The 17,208-nt window shown below is 41.1% G+C and overlaps 1 protein-coding gene across 2 annotated transcripts in view; it reads left to right on the plus strand.

Annotated features, from left to right (window-relative positions):
• Nucleotides 1–236: 236 nt before the first annotated feature.
• Nucleotides 237–17,208, plus strand: part of TBC1D12 (TBC1 domain family member 12) — a 56,420-nt gene continuing 39,448 nt past the window's right edge. For both annotated transcript variants that reach the window (XM_026670772.2, XM_026670771.2), the window contains exons 1-2: nt 237–1,661; nt 16,709–16,832. In XM_026670772.2, coding sequence (XP_026526557.1) covers nt 910–1,661; nt 16,709–16,832 — 876 coding nt within the window. In that variant the 5' untranslated portion in view covers nt 237–909. The remainder of the gene's footprint in view (nt 1,662–16,708; nt 16,833–17,208) is intronic.

Here is a 17,208-nt window from a genome sequence, read left to right on the forward strand (position 1 = left end):
GACATATATTACACTAAATCTAAATTAGATCTAAGCCTAGTCTGTATATACTTGACAGTTGGTGGGATTTTCAAATCATAAGTGAAAAAGTTAACCATCAGCCAAATGAAAGATGTGCATCTCTGGCTCAAAATCAAACCATATTTTGTCAGTCGGTGGGAACCACGTTCTTATATGCAACCTTTCAATTCAAACTAATTTTCTTAAATTAGTCTTATGCATGCCTATTCACAAGATAATTTCATGTTTAATGAAGATTAATCTGAGGAATGCACTCAGAAACTTAAGTCGAAAGTACATCGGATAGCATGCAGTGTTTTCAAAGTTTAGAAACGTTAGAATCTGTGGACTTCAATTCCCAAAATTTCCCAATTCAACATGGCAAGGTTGGGAAAGAGGCAAAAAGAGGCGATGTCTCAAAATAAGCCCCCACACCGCCCCGAAACGCTTCTTCCAAAGAAGACAAAAGGAGACGTGTTCTTCCAGCCGCCGTAACAACCTTCGTAGAACTCCGTTTCGTAGGCGGCGCTTTTAGAGACTATACGGTAAAAGCCAAAGGCTTCCGTCGATCTTACTCGGGGCGGCCCCAGACCGCACCGGATGTTTACAAGCTGCATTTCCGCACTAACGAAATCGTCTCTATGATCGGCCGCCCCTGGGACCGCTGAGAGGGTCGGATGCGCCTGCGCGAGCCGGGCCCCTTTAGGCCGCTCCCGCCGCCACGACCATCCACGGGAACTGTATGCGTTGAGCGGAGACGCGCGGGCTCGGCGGCGCCCACAGCAGCAGCCGCCCCGCCCTCTCCCCTCCGGTGGTCCCCGCTGCGCCGCCGTGAGGAGCCGCTTCTCCTCCCCGCGTCTTCTTGCTCTCGGCCGGGCCGCTGGCTCCCCTGGAGTTCCGCGGCGGCAAATGGTGGGGCCGGAGGATGCCGGAGCTCAGGGCGGCGCAGCTTTGCTTGCCTCGGGCCGGGACAAGGAGGCGGAGGAGGCGGCGGCGGAGGAGGAGGAGGCGGACGGGGAGGACGCGGAAGCGGACGGCGAGCGGGATGGGAGCCGAGAGAGCTCCCGGGACCGACTGCATCGCTACCTGGCCGGCAAGAGGCCGCCCAACGGGGACGCCTGCGGCGGAGGGAGGATGACCAACGGGGACGCCGGCTTTCTGCTCCTCGCGCCGCCGGTCTCCGAGGCGGCCGCGGCTCCGCAGCGCGGCGAGGAGAAGAAGCAGCAGCAGCAGCAGCTCCTCAACGGCGCCTTGTTCCTGAGCGGCGTGGCCGGGGCTGAGCCGCCGAGCGGGAGCAACAGCCTGGCGGGGGCTGCCGGGGCTTCGGCCCCTTCGCCCACCTCCTCCGCCTCGGCTTCCTCCTCCTCCGCCTCCTCCAGCTCCTCGGGGACCCCCGAGGAGGCGGAGGGCAGCCTGTCTTCCCCGGCGAGGGCTCTGCCTTGCCTGCCCGCCTTGGCCTTCATGGACATCAGCCTCAACTCCCGAAACACCTTCGAGGTGAACCGTCGCCGCAGCGCCCCGGACCACTTGCCTCCCCCGGAGCCTCCCGACGACCCCGCCGCCGGCGCTCACGCAGCGGGGCCCGGCTCGGAGCAAGGGGATCGGGCCAAACGGTTGAGCGGTGGGATCGCCGGGTCCAGTTTTGCGGAATTTTTCACGAGGTAAAAGGAAAAAAATATGACTCATCGGGCCCCTCCCTGGCGCGGGAAGGGAAGGTACGGTGCGCTCGGGCCCCGCAGACCCGAGTTGTGCAATGCCGGCCTCACCAAGGAAGGCGACGGAATCGAAGCGTCCCGGGACGAGGGTGCGGGATCCCATCTGGGAGATCGGCTCCTGGGGAGACCAAAAGCTCTGGTTCCCGGGGACCGACCCAGATTGGATCCTGCGAGATTCTGGTCTCCTCCGTCGTCAGATCCTCGGTAGCATCGATCTTCCTTGCTGGCCTTGCCGTGGAAGGAGTGTCTCAACTGCATTTCAAAGCCTGGGCTTTGCAAGAGCAGAATAAGGCTCTGAATTATGGATGGTGTGAGGTTGCTTATTTGCACTCCCCTCCCCTCTTCTACCCAAGCAGCAGGTATTGCTTTCTAGGTATCCTGACCTATTGCAAAGGATATGGATCTGGAAGGAGGGGGGGATGGCCCACTTAAAAGATGTTAGGCTAAGAAATTCCTTGTGAAAGGAAAAAAATAATAATCTTAGCAGGTAATATGTAGGGCTGTCTAAAGCACAACCCCTTCATTACTGATGAACCAGTTCTGAAGGCAAAGAAAATTACACATATGGGATGTGTGTAACCTTCAGAGTGGTGTCCTTTTATGGAGTGTGCCAACTTGAATGCATTCATTGCTTTGTTTAATGCTTAACGTAGGGTACATTTAAGAAATATTTTAACTTAGTTCCACTCAGATTTCTACTTGTAAATTGAGTGCAATCAATGATGAACCAGTTCTGAAGGCAAAGAAAACTACACGTATGGGATGTGTGTAACCTTCAGAGTGATGTCCTTAACTTTTATTGAGTGCCATTCACATAAAGCATGGTCAACTCGAACGCATTCATTGCTTCGTCTAATGCTTAACGTAGGGTGCATTTAAGAAATATTTTAATTCAGTTCCACTCAGATTTCTACCTGTAAATTGAGTGCAATAGTAGTTTATGCTTTGGATAGCATTATTCTAGCTTTGCACAAATGCCATATTAATGGATAATGGGATAATGTTTAATGGGACTGTTATCCCATTGATGGGATAATGTTTTGTATCAGATGTCTTGTTACATAGCTGCATGTGGGCATTGCTACACATTTGATTACTTTCGAAAGCAAAATGTGCTTTTATTGCATTTAGGGAATTTGACCTCTACAGTTCCTTAGAAGCCTATACACCAGGAAATATTGGCAGACCTTTTAATCAGAAGCATCTATTATCTCTCAGTGATACTTCCTTTTTGAAGCAGGGAGCTGTTTTTTGTGACATGTGGAAGAACATACTAAATCATTAGCTTCTGAGGCCTCTGAAGTAGCTGCACAAGCACATCAGAATATCTGTTAGAATGAGACCTATCATAACACTAATGTTTCCTAATCATTCTCCTCTTTCATGTTACAAAATATTATTTTCATATTCTTTACTTCAAGTAATTAAAGGCTTTACAATGTTTAGGTTAATAGGAAAGAAAAGGAATTCTATTACAGGCTAATGTTGCAGTGTTACATTGTTCTTTAGGTACGCATGACATACTCCAAATTGAGCAGTTTTCAGGAATGAAACCTTACATCATTATTTGGCTGTATGTTCAGTTTTATGAAGGACCAATGCATTCTTACTTGTTCTTAGCTTCAATAATGCTGGAAGACTTAATTACTGGAAATGGTGGAGTAAAAATTAGCCACTTTAAATTATTTTTCTAAAGGGATTTTATTCTATCACACCCTGATGCAGTATTCGGTGTTCTGGACACTGAAGCAATTTATGTTATGTTACGTTTGTTACATTTGTTATGTTAGGTGCCTAGAGTAGCCCTATAGCAAAATAGGCAACAAATAAATTTAACAAATATATAAATTTATGCTCCCATGCATGGTAGCAGCTATGGATGCACTCCCTACTAATAGGTAGTTTTTGAGTCTCTATCTTGATGTTTACAATCTAAAACCCATGAAGACCTGGCTCTTCATCCACACCTTCAAGAAAGGGAGAGTAAAACTCATCATTATGCTTGCCATTTGTTACCATTATGTGTATTCATTTTACTGTAATGTTGTAATTATGAACCACCCAGGCATTGAGAGTCAGAATCAAGTTAAATAAATTATCACTATAAAATTATGATACAAAAGAAAAACAAGATGGAGCTTGTAAAAGAAAACAAGATCATTATAGCATCAGTTCTTGATGTTACAGGGATTCTAATCTCACATATAATAGTTCACTAGAGTGGCTCTTAAGTCACTAGTGTGGGAGAATCAAAGAGAAATTTACTTTTTTGAAGAATATAGATGGTGGCCTTGCTTTCCTTCTCTCCTTCTGACACAGTGCAGTGGAATGGCTTCTGGATTATGGCAGTTATTTAGAGCAGAAACTTTAATTCTGACTGTACTAAAAGGTAGGATGGTTTTAAGTTTTTCCACTATGTTATTGATATATGTTTTAGTATACCAATAAACTTAAAATCATTTATTTCTTCAACTTTTGCCTGGTGAAGATGGGTAGAGAAGAGGAGAAAGGAAAATGACAATGGACAAATCCTTTAGAAGTAGCCAACTGGTATTTTGCAAAATATCCTGCTGAAACTTCTGATGTAATTTACAATACTTGCCGGAATTGTGATTCTTGTATTGAGGAAGTATTTCTTGTCTCGGTATTCATGAATAGCTTATTTGTTGCCAGTTGCTCCTTTAACAATTATCTAGAAACACTTCTCCATCTGAAATGCTCACTATCTCATAACATAGCGTAATCTAGAAAATGTATCATTGGAAAAGTATTAATCCTATTTACAGAAATGTGCCATTTATCCTGAGTGGTATAAGAGACTATAGAATTATACCAGTGCTTTTTCTAACATCCAATTTTGTCTGCTTTCACCATTTCAAAATCTTCTGGGTTTGTTTTCTAACTGCATTTCCTAAACACCAACAAATCATGATGAATAGAGTAATAAAATTATTTAATTATAATATCTGTAAAAGTTGAGTTCCTAAGTTTTTAAGATTGCAATAATCATGTGAAAGCTGTTTGTATTTCTTGAGCAGAACTCTTGCTTCTGCATTCAAGTTTAATTTCCAAGCTTCTTTCTCATTTACCCTACAGCAACTTTGTGAAGTAGATTAGGCTGAGAGAGAAAGAATGGCCAAAGTCACCCAAGGATAAAAATGGCATAGACTGTGGGTCACTTAATCCTGGCTCTCTGTCTTGTCTTGTGCGGTTCATAATATGACAGCAGAGACTAAAGCCTGAATTACTTAATATATCCCCTATATATTCATATATACATATGAATAGTATTTTGAAATTGTGCTTGATCATTGATCAAATATGAGTCAGTAGTATAACCTGACTTTTAAAAAGGCAAAATGCAAATTTGAATTGCCTCAGTAGAGGTATAACGCTTCAATCACATGAAGTAAATGGTTCCATTTTCTTTTTCATTAGTCAGAGACAAGGTAGAACATGTCCAGTTCCAATGATCACATTTTAAAAAAAGTTCAGACAATTGACACAGGTGCAAAAAATGGGGGGTGGGTGGAAGGGTGGGCAGTACGGATGATGAAGCCGGTAGAAACTAAATTCTACAAGGAGATGTAGAATAAATTGGCTAGGTCTTGGGAAAAGAGAACTGGTAGGGAAGTGTCAGCAAGCATTTTCCAAATATCTGAATGGGGAATCACAAAAAAAGATCAAGGCCTGTTTTCTATTGCCTCAGGTTGAAGTATACAGGCAAACAGATTTTGGCTGAATGTGAGGCTAGATTTACAATTTTTAGATGGTAGAAGTGAATGTTTCAGGCAGCCATCTGTTGATGCTTTAATTTGGGTTCCTGCACTGTGAACATAGTTTGATTTATGGGTGTAAGGGATCCTTTCCAATTTTATGATTCTGTGATAATTGTCTCAATTCATCACCTTTTGTTTTGACAAGCTGCAGGTTAAAAAAAAAATGCCAGTGGTATCTGGTATAATACCTCCTGAAGGGAAAATTGCTTCTGTATTCCTTCTAGATCATTTAGGAAATTCAGGAGGTATGTGGAATTGCCCCCACAATATTGTTTAAAGGGAATGTTAACTATGAACTTCGCTGTCAGTGCATCCTTCAGGATCTAATCTGATCCCACTGTTCATTTTGAGAAATGAGAAAATCGCATCTTGGCATATTTGCTTGGTTTATCACTTTTCTTTCATACAACTATCCATTTTATAGTTCGGCAAAATCTGAAGTCTTCCTGGGTTAGTTGTTACTTGTTGCTGTATCTGGTAGTGACATGAAATGTCAATTTTATATTGAAAAGCAAATGCTTAATTTCTGCTAAGGCTACGGTCTAGAACAGGGGTGTCAAACTCTCAACGGCACATCATCACACGATGCATCGTGACTTTCCCCTCTTCGCTAAACTGGGGTAGGCGTGGCCACCGTGTAACGCATCCAGCCCACGGGCTGCGAGTTTGACACCCCTGGTCTAGAATTTCTTTTGAAGTGTGTATCTCTGAGCATCATTAATAAAGTTAATCATTTCATAGTAACACTATGTCTGAAAATTGAAATTTTATTTAAGCATTTAGTAATGGTCTGCTACATAAATGCCCACTAGAAGTAATGTATTTGATGTAGCAGTGTCAGAATTGTGGAGTCCCAGATGCTCTCTGAGCTGGGTTGTTTGCTTGCTGACATTTCATTACAGTGTAAGCTGCATGTGAAATTTGGACAAAAACGACCAACGAGTAAAAAAAACCACATAGCTGAATGCAAATTATGTACATATCCAGACACACATTTCATACATTGTTATCCTTTTTATTACATGTTTTATATGCAGTATTGTAAAATATGCTGCTAAAACTGTACAGTTAAAGTCACCTACCAAGGAGAATTTATTTCTGAGTTGATGCAACACAGTAATATAATTCAGTCCTTCAGGTGCTTTATACATATAGTACTTTCATTATTGGTACTAAAAGAGAAAAGTGTTCTAGGAATTACTTACCTAAAAATGAATAGAAAAGAAATTGTATAAAGACACACCTCCATTCTACTCTAAGTTTATACTAGATAAGGCTATAAGTAACCTACTTTAAAAGTTGATAAACTTGAATGTTGCAGGGCTGCAATGTGCTGTGGCATGTTTTACTACAGCTGTAATGTTTCAGAAATCTAATACTTTAATAAACAGATATTGAAACTGGTACAAATATAGGCAAAGAGTACTTGTTAGCTGTCATTTTAATTTAAGTTCCCCTAGCATCTCAGCTGAAACTCAATGTTTCGGTTTGATTGTAAACTTGTTTTTCAGGTTGTGATTTCATTTTTTTTCTTTTTCATATTTATGTGGGTAATACTTATCAGTGTACTGAATGACTTTCATAGGTATCAGTTTCACCTTTGTCTCAATCCATAGTGTTTACAAAACTTTTGTTAGAGATTTAGTTTATGCATATTTCATTGAATACAGGTAGCCCTTGACTTAAAAACCATTCATTTAGTGACTGTTTACAGTGGAACCGAAACAAATTACTTATGACTGTTTTTTACACCTATGATGATTGCAGCATCCTCATGGCCATGTGATCAAAATTCAGAAGCTTGACAACTGGCATGTATTTATGCCGGTTGCAGTGTCCCGGGGTCATGAAATCACTTTTGCAGCTTTCCGACAAGCAGAACCAATGGAAAAGTCAGATACACTTAACAACTGGGTTGCTAACAACTGCAGTGATTCACTTAACAACTGTGACAAGATAGATCATAAAATGGGGCACAACTCATTTAACAACTGGCTTGCTTAGCAACAGAAATTTTGGACTCCATTGTGGTTTTAAATTGAGGACTACCTATAAGGTATTCATCTATACCTTAGATGAAAAGCATAAATTTAAGTCAGCTACTATTTCCTCATTTGATATTAACTGCAAAAAAAATTAAATGGATTTTCTGGATATATGTCAAAGATACAATAAAGTTTACTGATAGATAAATTGTATTGTAGACCTGTTGAATACAGAATGTTACATACTGCTGCTCGTAATGCCTGTGTCCCATTTGCGTGATGATGATGATTACATGCCATCAAGTCGTTGTTGACTCTTAGCAATCACATAGATTTGTCCAGGGTGATCTGTGCGTAACCTGGCCCTTCAGGTCTTCCAATGGCTACGCTCACCACTACTGTAATTTAATCTATTCACTTTGCTTCTGATTGTCCTCTTCATTTTCCTTCTACTTTCCCAGCATTATAGTAGTCCTTGACTTAAAATCATAAAAGAGCCATAAAAAGCAGATCATTCATTGCATGATCAACCCAATTTTATGACCTTTTTTCCCTTGGTGCTTGTTAAAGTGAATTGACATAGTTGTTAGTGAATCGCAGTCACTAGGCAAACATTGCAATTTTTGAGCAAACTCATTTTCCTGACAGTTAGAACAATTAATCAGTGGAAGACATTGCCTCTAGAAGTTGTGAATTCTCCAACACTGGAAATTTTGAAGAGGCAATTGGACAACCATTTGTTCGAAATGGTCTAGGGCAGCGGTCGCCAACCAGTGGGCCAGGGACCACTGGTGGTCCGCAAGAAAATTTTGGTGGTCCCCAGAGAAATGTCACCCCCAAAGCAATTAATCCAGGCTGTATGGGAACACAAGGCTGTGCTGCCCACATGGCCCGTGGGAACATAAGGCTTATATCACTTGTATTGCGAATAATATGAGGTAGTGAGGGGAGGGGGGAAAGGGCAGAGGGGGGGAACTTGCCCCACGCACCTGGCCTGGCCACCAGGCTGCTTCTTTCCGCTTCTTTCTTCTGCTTTTGGCTGCACGCAAGGAAAGCAGCAAAAGTCTTTCTTTTTCTCCCCCAAACTCCGCCAGAAATGAGTCTTTGGGACCCTGCAAGGCATCCTGCTCAAAGAGGCTGCGCTGGCACGACAAGTCTCATGAAAACTCATTTCTGGCGGAGTTTGGGGGAGAGAAAGAAAGAGTTCTGCTGCTTCTGCTGCTTTCCTTGCATGAAGCCAAAAGTCTCTCTCCCCGAGAATGGAGCTGGAGACAGTATCCTGCGATCCCAAATAAAGAATGATTGATCGGTAGGAAAACAGGGTGGGAAATTTTCCTACAGACTTTTTTTGGAATTTTCCAAGGGTCCCTGGTCCGTGGGATTTAAAATTATGAGTTTGGTGGTCCCTGAGGTCCAAAAGGTTGGTGACCCCTGGTCTAGGGTTTCCTGTCTGAGCAGGGAGTTGGACTAGAAGACTTCCAAGGTCCCTTCCGATTCTGTTCTGTTCTGTTCCATTCCATTCATTGTTCACTAGGGTGCATTTTGCTGAAAATCCGAAGTAAACCTGTTTTTGGCCAAACCATAAACCACGGTTGTGCAATCACACAATCTACTAATGCAAATTGGGTACTGAAATGTGGTCATGTGACCATGGAGGGGGACCTAGCCATCAGAACATCAGAACTGAGTCGTAAGTACATTTTGGGGAGGGGATCCACCATAACTTTGAATGGTTGCTAAGTTACTGGTCATAAGTCAAGGACTGCCCTTAGGTCTTTTCATAATGTGTCCCAAAGTAGGATAATTTCACTCTGGTCATTTGTGCCTAAAGTTTGATGTTGCTTGATGTTTCATTTATTTGTTTTCTTGACTCTCCACAATGTTCTCTTGTATTAATGCTTTTGAACACCAAAGTTCAAAAGCATCAATACTTCTCCTAGCTTGTTTCTTAAAAGTCCAACTTTAGCGTCCAGAGTGTCACAGGGAATATCATGTTTTGCACATTTTTTTTTATCTTTGTAGGCATTTACAAACAGTAAAAAATAAAAATAAAGATTGTTATAAAAAAGGGAGAGCAATATGCTATTGATCAAACTCATACACAGAAATTACACACACACACATACATGTGTGTGTATGTGTGTGTCGTAGCACTGACATATAAAATTGTAGAACATGGGAGAAAATTGTTTTGCTTTGTGAGTAAAAGCCTGTTTTATATCCCATTATATGTCATTGGAATTCTATTTTTTGTTCGTAGGATTGGGATTTTTTCCCAAAGTTAAGTGACCCAAATTTCAACTCAGGATTTCTTTTTACCTCTTTTCTCAATAATCAAAAGGCATTAACATTTAAGTTGAAAAAATGGATTCTAAAATGGCAAATTCTGCATCATTGTGCCCATTGCTATATAATTTAACCACATGAGCTACATGATAGCCAGTAAATAAATGGGTATATTCATGTTCACCTCCTAGAGAGCTTGTATAATAATAGAGTGGAATACATATTAATTAATAGTTAAAATTGCTCAACAACACCGCCGCCCCATAAATTGGACCCTGATACCTTTACAGGTTAAATCCCTCCTGCTCCTCCGGTTTATATGTTGCTCTAGCTCAAAAAAAAAAAAAAAAAAAGTCTTGCACTTCTCATTCCAGACATAAGGTTAAAATACAATTTAATTATAAGAATACTTCATTCTTCTGTTAAATTATCAGTAGATATAAAATATCAGTTACAAGTAAAAGATCAAATGTAATAGTCCTCCACATACAACAATTAGTTTAGTGACTGTTCAAAGTTAAAATGGCACTGAAAAAAAATGTGAGTTATGACTGTTTTTCACAGTTCCAACCTTTGCAGCATTCCCATGATCGTGTGACAGAAAAACCCAGAAGCTTGGCAACCAGTTCATACCTGTTTATGACTTTTGCTGTGTCCCAAGATCACGTGTTCCTTTTTTTCTTTTTTCTTTTGGCAACCTTCTGACAAGCAAAGTCAATGGGGAAGCCGGATTCACTTAACAACCGGGCTATTAACTTATCAACTGCAGTGATTCGCTTAACAACTGTGGCAAGAAAAGTGGTAAAATGGGGGAAAACTCACTTAACAAATGTCTCACCTAACAACTAGAAAATTTCAGGCTCAATTGTGGATGTACGATGAGTGCTACCTGTACCGTTAGACCTTGCTTAGTGACCATTCGTTCAGCAACTGTTCAAAGTTACGACAGTGCTGAGCAAGGAGAGTTGCAACCCATCCTCAACGTTGCAGCTGTTGCAGCCTTCCCACAGTCACGTGACCCCAATTCAGGCGCTTGGCAACCAGCTTGCGATTATGACGGGCTAATTGAACTCACACAATTAGACTGCTAGATCACCCCGTTTAAAATTGCTTTCCTACTTCAACTTGTTAAACGTTGAAAGATTTATTTCTGCAAACCCTTCATGAGAATGTAGTGGGCCTGGAGGGTAAATTATCTTCTTTTGGGGGAAGTGAGTGGGTGGGGGCTTCTTGTGTATTCCATTTTAAAACAAAGGTGTGCCAAGAAGGCATGCAAGAAACACATTTGTTTTTAAAACAGAATTATAATGTCATTCAGTGTGCAGCGTGTTTGTCAGAAAATAAGAATCCGCCCAATGTACCCCATTGTTATGCCTTTGCTGTGTTTAATCGTGATGGTTCCTGCAACCTGCCTTCTCACAAACCTAGGGTAAAGAAGAAGGAAACTAAATGACTAGTCCATTGTGCCACAAGTATGTTCTGAAACTGGCCATCTGAATTCATATTAGAAGCTGTATTCATATGAAAGGACTTAAAGCTTTTGTCAACTTTTCTAGAGCAAGGTAATTCTGTTTTGATGGTATTCTGAGAGGATTCCTCCCACATGGAGTCACTATCTGTACGTTTCGCTTGTATCCATGTTGATAGAAGGATACAGGTATATACAGGTTCGGCTACTTGACTGTAATCCATCTTTTTGGGAGAGCTGGAAGGAACACCATACTAGTTGTTACCAATAGGTGAGATACACACTTTAGTTAGGATCATCTCCTCTGGTTATTCATCTGTTACTTGCAAAGTAAGAAAGGTGGGTTTAAAAAAAAACAACCCTAATATTTCCAAAATTTCTGGATGCAACATAAGCAACGGCAATGCTCAGTTTCTCTGGATGCCACGTTACTGTAAAAATGTAGTTGTCATTTAAATGTGAATGCATCTGGCTGCAGTTGGATATGCCGCATGAATGACTGTATGTCCATCCAAACGAAACGAAAATAAGGAGTCAGTAAAAATATCCAGGCAACAGCCTTTTCTCCCTTCCCTATGCAGATTAGGGAATGCATATAGGGAGTGTATACATTCATATGACACCATATTTGCAATTTATTTGAACCAGCAGGGGCTTGGACTAGATCATCTCCAAGGTCCCTTCCAACTCTGTTGTTCTATGTGTAAAGTACAAAGTAGAATTGTATGTCCCCCATACAGCACTTCCTTTTCTTTAAAAATCTATCCCATCTCCATTATTTTTTCAGCACAGGAACAAAAGCTAGGAATGATTACAATGGTACATGAAGGTGTAGGTATTTCTACTTAGACAGTAGGTTTCAGTGAATCTTTAAGTGAACAATAACTAGCACAATCTCCCCACAATAGTGTACCTTGAAGAACTCTTCTAACTCTGAAATATTTTTGGGCTTCCTTGACAACACTTCATGTTTGAAATCTCCTCACAGATTTTCAACTGTGTTCAAGTCTGGGGAATGCAAAGGCTATTCCAAGATTTTTGTCTTTTTTGTTCCTGGAAGCATTTCATGGCCAGTTTGGAGGGATGTTTTGGATTGTTGCCTTGCTGAGATATCAAGTTTGTGTTCAGCTTCAGTTTGTTCACCTACTGGGACATCAGCCTCAAGGCCAAGAAAGATCTCTGTTAGAACTGCCTCCAAAACTGGTTAGTTCTGTAAAACGGAACCTCTGATCATTCCAGACAAAAACAGAATCCCTGGTCACTCCAGATAACTGCTGAAAAGTTTAGCTGACACTGGAGCCGTTTTCTGCAATCTTATAGTATAGGATTGCTTAAACAACAGTAATCTTCCTGTGAGAGTTGTCAGAATTTTTTGTTTTATTTTGTTTTTGGTTCTCTATAACAAAAGTCAATTATACAATGCATCCATAAATTGAACTTGGAATCTTCCAATCATTGAACAAAGTAGTTGTTAAGCAAGACATCACACGACTGCTTCCGTCAATGATCACAATCCCGGCTCTCCCAATGTGGTCATTAAGTAATCATATGAGTTGTTAAGCAAAGCATGGGGGGGGTCCTGGAGTAGAGGAGGCTCTTTGCAGACTGCAGGGCCCACCAGTGTGTGGAAAGTTGTTGCAGGTCGGGGGGGTCTAGGCCAGCTGCTTATAGGGGCCATTGGCGCACAGAGCATTCTGAACAATTGTGAGAATGGCATCTGCTTGCAGAATGGTATGGTGTGTCTGTAGGAAGGCCATGCCAGGTGTGCCTGTCAGCAGCTGCAGAAAAATGCAAAGATAAGTGGAGCAATTGATGTGCATTGCTAAGCCATATAGCTGTCCTGGCCCTCCAAGCCTGGCCCAGTCCTGGCCCTCCCAGCAGTTTTCTATGTATACCGGTGGGGGCTATAGTAGCTGGCCCAGGCTACCTAGTCCATGGCAATTTTACATGCACTGCTCAGTCCTGTAAGTGGCTGTGGCCTCCCAGGCATGGTAGGGTGGGGATTGGTAAGGATTAAGCAAGGATTATTTGTATACAAAAGAAAACCTTGAGTAGCCTGAGATATTTTGGAATAAGATCAAAGAGGGGGGGAAAACTATTTGGCTGAAACTATGCAAGATACATTCAGAGAAAAGGAGTGTAGCAGGAGTTTCAAGAAAAGAGCCCCCTGACAACTTGCAGAACCACAGGAGTGGCTCTATTATGCTTTGGGGATGTGTGACAGCCAGCAGTACAGGAAATACTATGTGGCCAAGCTGAAGTATAGATTAAACTAAATAGTAATATATCTGAGAATATTTATGGACTAGCAAGAGTGGGAAGAGTGGGAAGTATTCTAAACAAACAGGAAGACTTTTAATTGTCTGTAGGAAATATTTGGAAGCTGTTGTTTTTCCAAAAGAAATCTTAATGACCAAAAGGCTGTCTGAATTTCTACAATGCCTTATTCATTCTTTTTTCATATTTTAATCTGTAAACAACTGCACATAAATATTCCTTAATTTGTTATTAAGCTATATACCAAAGGTTGAATTTCTTAATTGGATTGTACTGTAGATGTACGGTATATCACAGAAGGGAATACACTCTGTCACATTTTGTAAATATTTATATCTTTTCATGTGACAACACTGAAGAAATGACACTTGGGCTACAATTAAAGTAGTGGGTATAAAGCTTGTATAACAGTGTAAATATGCTGTCCCCTCAAAATAATGCAACACACAGCCATTAATGTCCCTGGGAACAAAAGTGAGTACACCCCTAAGTGATAATGTCCAAATGGGGCCCAAGTAGCTGTTTTCCCTCCCTGGTGTCATGTGACTCATTCGTGTTACAAGGTCTCAGGACGTTCTACGTTTGTATATTAAACAGTCCCATTCAAGTCAAAACTTGATTTCCCCCACAACTGAAAAACCAATAGGCCAGGGATGGGGAACCTTTTATAGCTCACTCAGGAATTCTGGGAGTTGAAGTCCATAAGTGATAAAAGAGCCAAGTTTCTCTACCCCTGGCCTAGGCTATAAGAAGATTGACAAGACCCTGAAACTGAGGTGCAGCATGGTGGCCATGACCATAGAGCGGTTTAACAGGACAGGTTCCACTCAGAACAGGCCTTGCCATGGTCAACCAAAGAAGTTGAGTGCCTATGCTCAGCGTCATATCCAGAGGTTGGCTTTGGGAAATAGACATATGAGTGTTGCCAGCATTGCTGCAGAAGTTGAAGGGGTGGGGGGTTAGCTCAGACCATACGTCGCATGCTGCATCAAATTGGTCTGTAGGGCTGTCATCCCAGAAGGAAGCCTCTTCTAAAGATGATGCACAAGAAAGCTCCCAAATGGTTTGCTGCAGACAAGTAGACTAAGGACATGGGTTTTTGGAACCATGCCCTGTGGTCCGATGAGACCAAGATAAACTTATTTGGTTCAGATGGTGTCAAGCGTGTGTGGTGGCAATCAGGTGAGGAATACAAAGACAAGTGTGTCTTGCCTACAGTCAAGCATGGTGGTGGGAATGTCATGGTTTGGGACTGCATGAATGATGTCAGCAATGAGGAGCTACAGTTCATTGAGGGAACCATGAATGCCAACATGTACTGTGACATACTGAAACAGAGCATGATCCTCTCCCCTTGGAGACTGGGCCGCAAGGCAGTATTCCAACATGATGATAACCCCAAACACACCTCCAAAATGACCACTCTCTTGCTAAGGAAGCTGAGAGTAAAGGTGATGGACTGGCCAAGCATGTCTCCAGACCTAAACTGTATTGAGCATCCTGAAACGGAAGGTGGATGTGTGCAAGGTCTCTAACATCCACCAGATCCGTGAGGTCATCATGGAGGAGGGGAAGAGGACTCCAGTGGCAACTTGTGAAGCTCTGATGAACTCTATGCCCAAGAGGGTTAAGGCAGTGCTGGAAAATAATGGTGGCCGCACAAAATATTGACACTTTGGGCCCCATTTGGACATTATCACTTAGGGGTGTACTCACTCAAGTCATCATGTGAATGCAATTTGCCACTTTCCCTGCTGGCTTCACCATTGACTATGCTTGTTGGAAACTGACTGGGAAGTTACAAATGGTGATAGATCACCTCAGGAACACAGTGTGAGGACTGGTCATAACTCATTTTTTCCAGCACTGTTGCAACATTGGAACAAGCACTAAATGAATGGTTATAAGGCATTTGTTCACCTGCAGTGCCATAATGTGTGGCCTAGGTATTAGGATTTGTATGTTGTCTTTCCAGAAAAGAGCCATACCATGAAATTGTATGTTACCATGGAGTTATGTATGTCCAATAGTATTGCTTTGCGATGCTTGAATATTTGTTCAATCGACAATACAAAATGAGCATTTTCAGTTGTATGCAGTACATCCACAAAAATTTGTGTGTGTGTGTGTGTTAAATCTTTGCCAACTCTTCAACAACATTTGAAAGAACTTCCATTTTAAATCTTCATGCTGCAGTACAGAAGACAAGAGAGATTGTTATTTCTTCCTAGAAGTAGCAAAAATTGGACAGGACAGGGAGAGTGCCACTATTCTACAAAGAAGAATGGTGACTTTCACAAATGGCTTCAATGCTTGCTAAACCATGTAGTTAGTTTCTCTGAATAAACACACATATTAATTATGCAAGTCAAGTTTCTTGTTACTTCAAGGGCAGCATAGCAATATATGGTAGGTACCAAACACTTCCCAAAATTAGATTTCTGCTTCTCCTAAACCCTGTTTTTCCTCCTGTGTGTCAGTTTAGTTTCTTGTCATGCATATTTCATGCATATTGTCATGCATATTTCAAACTGGTAAAGGATTAGCAAATTTTTGGAGTCGTCTCTGCCTTGTCACACACAAAAATTTGTATTTATAGATAACCTGTGCAAAATGTCATTTGTGGCATGTGTGTGCCTTTCTAGCTTTTTCCTTATGTTATCCATGAAGATAGAAAAAAACCATTTATTTCATAGATTTTATAGAAGAAAACAATTCTATGTTCAACAGGGAGAATGGATCTCTAGATCAGAAGTATATAACTGATTGTTATACAACAATGTAATTATAACACAAAACAAGTTATTTCCTCTAAACTTCTAAGTTAATTTTGTTTACTGTTATAACTATATTTCTATTTTATATTATATATTGTGAGTAACATAAAACATCAAGGGAAAGAATTTTTATTGGGATATTAAGTGTTTCTTGATTTCAGTGATGGTTGAACTCTGTAGCATCTGAAAACCTTATTTTTAAAGTCAGTGATACATCTGCATTAATTTAATCCTTGTTCTTTTAAATATTTAGACTGGGAAAACAGTTTATTTCATTCCATTCTAGTCAGAATAAATAAAATATTTTCCAATTGCTGTAAAATTAGTAATACATAATGCTCACTTTTAGATGAGACAGCTTTTTATTTCAGTCTGTTAATGTAGTGAAAACATCTACATTTAGATTTTATTTTTTTTACAGGAACTTCTTTACCAAAAGAACAAAGGAACTCAAGTCTGGCATCCATAGTGCTCCTGGCTGGAAGTTATTCGGGAAAGTTCCACCAAAAGAGAACCTGCAGAAAGACTCCAAGATAATTCAACAGGTTAGCATTCTAGAGTGGTATCATAAGCTTTTGCCTTCGTTTTTAGACTGTTCTTCCACTTCAAGTCTTTCTCAGAGTGATTAACCCTTTAAAAAGAACCCTGTATGGAATCTGTAGATTTGATGTGTATTTGCTTTAATGATCTTCAGTTGAACTAAACTCCTATTGACTTCAGTGACATGTCCAGTCATCCACCCACTTTTTTTAGCAGCGGCTGGCTGATCTTGTCTAAGCTAGAAAGCTAAGTAGGTCTGGAGCTACTTAGTACCTAGGTGGGAGACTACCAGGGAAATTGAAAAACATGCTGGAAGAAGAGATGGGCAAACTTACATCCTACTGTAAGTGCTAAAGTACCTGGATGATTGCATCCATGTAG

This window comes from Notechis scutatus, chromosome 4 (genome assembly GCF_049901735.1).
Source record: "Notechis scutatus isolate UNSWTSFEM ecotype Mainland chromosome 4, rNotScu1.2, whole genome shotgun sequence".
Classification (NCBI taxonomy): Eukaryota; Metazoa; Chordata; class Lepidosauria; order Squamata; family Elapidae; genus Notechis; species Notechis scutatus.